The sequence below is a fragment of the Gavialis gangeticus genome, unplaced genomic scaffold (assembly GCF_001723915.1).
Source record: "Gavialis gangeticus isolate Ggan-Ray unplaced genomic scaffold, GavGan_comp1, whole genome shotgun sequence".
Classification (NCBI taxonomy): Eukaryota; Metazoa; Chordata; order Crocodylia; family Gavialidae; genus Gavialis; species Gavialis gangeticus.
The window spans coordinates 81334053-81338232 of record NW_017729025.1 but is presented as its reverse complement, the minus strand read 5'-3'; the positions used below and the strand labels follow the sequence as shown (position 1 = coordinate 81338232).

Genomic DNA, 4180 nt, shown 5'->3' with positions numbered 1-4180 from the left:
CTCTTTTCAGGCCATCCTGCATTCAGCTAAAAGCAAGGTTAAGGGTTAAAAGCTAAAATACTAATATAAACGTTCAAATGAAAAAAACAAACTTACTCATTGATCATTTGAGAAAGAAGCTGGCAATCTTCTTCATAAATCTTTAGCTTGGGACGATAAATGTACTGGCTGAAAAATTGGTCCTCTGGAGTAGAAGTTGGGTTCATGGCATACTAGAAAGGACATGAAGAAGAAAGCTGAAGAATCCAATAAGGCACACAACGCTTCAGAAGTACTAACCTTAAGTCAAATTCATGGGTAATAGTTTTGCAGATGTTATTGCAGGAGAAAATATCCGTGGGGGGTGGGCAGAAGCAGCATCCACTAACTAGAAGTCAAAAAAACCAAGCTCTAATTGCATTTTGTATTTCACAGAGTTTTCTATATAATAACAGCTAAGTCATTTCACTTTTGTTGCCTGAGTTTCCTCATCTTTCCAATAGGGGATACGGGCTCACCTTTAAGAAAGCATGGTGTACTCTAGGGATAAGCTTGCTATATGAAGTTCATAGTATTATCTTTCTTTAATAAGCTGGCCCTTTAAATGGAGACAAGAAAAGCACCTGGACAGGATATAGGTTTATGGAACCTCTAGACCACAACAGGTCAGAATATTTTTCATACCTCTGGGTTTGTCTTCTCAACTATGCACATATTTGCAGTTAGTAGTGCTAATATTGTGTTACACCCTTCAAAGAATCTTGCCTCACCCTAGTTGAGAATAACTGCGCTAGAGAAACATAAAGGATAACATTTTCAAACAAACCTATGCAACTCAGAATTCAAAGTCAATGAAACTTTGACATTTTTAAAAATGGGACCTCAAAGTTTTGGAAGATTTTATTGGTAAAGAATTTGGGCTGTTCCAAGTTGAAGAATGGATGGAAATGACAGAGGAAGCTTTCAGTTTTAATGACAGTGATGATTCTATAGTGAAATGACTACATTAGCCATTAGGCCCACAACTCACTGTTTAGAGAATACAACTTCAAATATGAAGAATTAAACTATAACAAAGTCTTGTCTGACCTTTACTGTAAGTGAAGTGCAGTAAAGGCTTCAAGAGACATAACATTTGCAACCACTTTAAGAGACAGATTTCATAAACACAAGCTGTGTCCCGTTAATGGGCAAACAAAAAGCTTGAACAAGAGCCAGGAAACAGCTACCACCCTTCTTTTTCTAATCAGTGCAGAAATCTAGAAGAGCTTTAAAAACAACTAAACACTGGTATTAACAGATGTTTTACTAAAAATCAGTTTCTGTGGACCCTGAGGGTTTCTATCAAACTGATCTTCTCTCTTCACTTATTTCCCATTAGCTGTGGAATCAATTTTTATTTTCAAGATGTGCTCCTGGGCCCAGGATATCCAATAGATCACCGAAAGCTCCAGGATACAGACAAGGATTGAAAGCTTTGCTTCTATGACATCATGTAACTCTCTACAGAAGTAATGTTCATCTTTGCAGAAGACAGAACTTTCCTGGGGCTGGTTTGAGACTGCGGAATGAATTCCCCAGGTAACTAATGATAGTTTACATGTCACCAGTTTCTGCTTCAAGTGCAAGGTGTGTCTCCTGACCTTATATTCTTTAACATGAATAGGCCATATCATGCATACTTGGTAGAGTGAGGGAACAACAAACCCAAGATATGTTAATCACATTGCTTAATACACTATTATAAGTGTTCTGATGTTTAATGCACTATGAGAAAAAAACCCTCTAAATACATAGATGCTGTTGTGGATAATATTTTCATTTTATAGGAATTCTGTTCACTGCCCCTGGCACAAGAGCATTTCCTACTAGCACAGGCAATAAGAATCCAGGAATTAGAGGTGCACTGATATATTGATTGCATGTTGGACAGGCACTGATAAAAGGAAAATTAAAGTAATCAGCTATTGGCTTTTTTTGGCCAGTGTAGCTGATAATGTCACAGATAAATATAATATGCCTTCTTGCCAGGGCCCCTGGACGTCACGTGCATGCAAGCAGCTGCAGCATGCATGTGGCTAGGAATGCAGTCGAGCAGCAAGGAGAGTAGTATGGTGAAGGTAAGTATAAGTATGTGGAGGGAGATGGGCATGGGGAGGTGGGGGGGGCAGAATGAGACCCCCACAGTGAGGGAGGGGGTGGAGCAGGGGCAGAGGCAGGGGGTGCTGCACATCCAGGGGGCTAGGTCAGGGAGTGGGATGGAGCTACGCGCACCCCAGGGGAAGGCATGGGGGAGGGCCATTTGTGCACAGGGCAGAGGCGGGCTGCCCAATGTGGGCTTGGGGCTCTCTGCTCTGCTGCCTTTGCCCTGGGAGTTGCAAGCTGGCTGTGCATCCCCTGCCCATCAGTGGCAGTGGCAAGTTGTGCAGGCAGGGGATATGGCATGGCCAGCATGCAGCTCCCAGGCCAAAGGCAGCAGAGCAAAGAGTCCCGAGTCCACAGCAGGTAGCCCATGTCCGCCCTTGCCTTCTCCTAAAAGTGTCCCGGTGCTTAAAAGTGGTGGTGGCGGCACTTGAACTAAAGCTCGTTTGATGAGCTTTAGTTCAAGCACCCCCACCACCATTTTTAAGCACAGAGATGCTGATTCTCTGGACAAGCCACCTGTGTCTCCATCCTGCTTCCCCCACCCTGGCCCCAGGGTCCCATTCAGCATCCTGGCTGGGCAGCACCCCCAGCCCCACTCCCTCCCTTACCGTGGGGACCTCAATCTGCCCTCTCCCTCATGCCCCTTTCCCTCCACAGACTTACCTGCAGGGTGCTGCCCTCCATACTGCCTGGCTGTGCTCCTGTAAATCTATTATCCAATCGATATTGCCCAACATGCCTGGTGAATAACTGGCTATCTGTATCAGCCAAGACAATCTTGATCAGTGCACCCCTACTAGGAACAGAAATTGGACTAGTAGACTGATACCAATGTATTTTATTTTATAAGCGTCAAGGCACTGCCATTTTACAAATCAAATGCTTCTTTATAGGATAGTTCTGTATTCATAAAGACATTTTGCAGCAGCAGCTTAATGCTTATATGTAAGTAAGTGTCTCACATGAATATGCAGGAAAAAAATTTGGAAGGCCAAGTTATGTTTTGAGATGTAAAGGACAAGGGATATAAAAGACAATAAAAAGGATTCTACAAGTATGTCAGAAGAAAGAGGAAGATGAAAAAAAGTGTAGGTCCCTTACTGAATGCATAAGGCAATCTAGTTACAGATGATGGAGAGAAAGCTTAAGCATTTAATCCCTTTTTCACTTTTAGTCTTTCACAAAAAGACAGCTACTAGGGGATGAACAGTTGGCAGCAAAGACAGGAAGGAGACAAACATCTTAGGGTAGTGGCAGAACAGGTTAGGGATTAGAGAAGCTAGATTTTCAAGCCAGCAGGGCCAGGTGGGATGTACCCTAGGTACTGAAGGTACTGAATGAGGTAATTTCAGAGCCATTGTCTATCCTCTTTGAGAACTCAAGGTCAAGTGATTGGAAAAAACTTTGCAACAGCAGAAAGTTGGCCACTGTGGTCCCCCTACTTTACCTGTGGTAGATTAGAGCGTTATGTCTTGTGTTAGAGGTGGCCGTGTAGTTTTGCTAATAGGTTAGTCAACGTATTTGTATAGGATGGTTTGGACAGGGATGATCCTGCCTCACGAAGGAGGCTGAACTAGATCTCTGGAGGTCCCTTCTATACCTACTTTTCTATGATTCTATGAAGAGGCCAAACACATTGCCCATCTTTTTAAAAAAAAAAAAGGAAGGAAAATCTGGGGAATTACAAACCAGTTAATCTGACTTTGATACCTGGAAACATCATGGGGCAGGTCCCCTAATGTGAAGCTACAGTGAAGTTTCCAGAAGAGAACACAGTGATCAGGAACAGCCAGCATGGATTCACCAAGAGCAAGTCATGCCTCAGCAACCCAACTTCCACATAAAATAAGGTGACTGGCCCTGTGGGTGCGGGGTTGGGCACGGGGACAATGGATGCAATGTACTGTGACTTTAGCAAGTTTCATCCATGTTGTTTACCACAGAAATCTTATCAATAAACTAAGGAAATACAGATTAGATGAAAGTACTGTAATGTGGATATACAACTGGTTGGATCACCATAGTTTCATAGTTTCTAGGGTCGGAAGGGACCTGA

At 43.0% G+C, this 4180-nt stretch overlaps 1 protein-coding gene across 4 annotated transcripts in view; it reads right to left on the bottom strand.

The window, feature by feature from the left end:
- Window positions 1-4180, bottom strand: part of KNL1 (kinetochore scaffold 1) — an 86515-nt gene that overhangs the window by 27063 nt on the left and 55272 nt on the right. For all 4 annotated transcript variants that reach the window (XM_019519007.1, XM_019519009.1, XM_019519010.1 and 1 more), the window contains one exon: window positions 97-212. In XM_019519007.1, the coding sequence (XP_019374552.1) occupies window positions 97-212 (116 nt within the window). The remainder of the gene's footprint in view (window positions 1-96; window positions 213-4180) is intronic.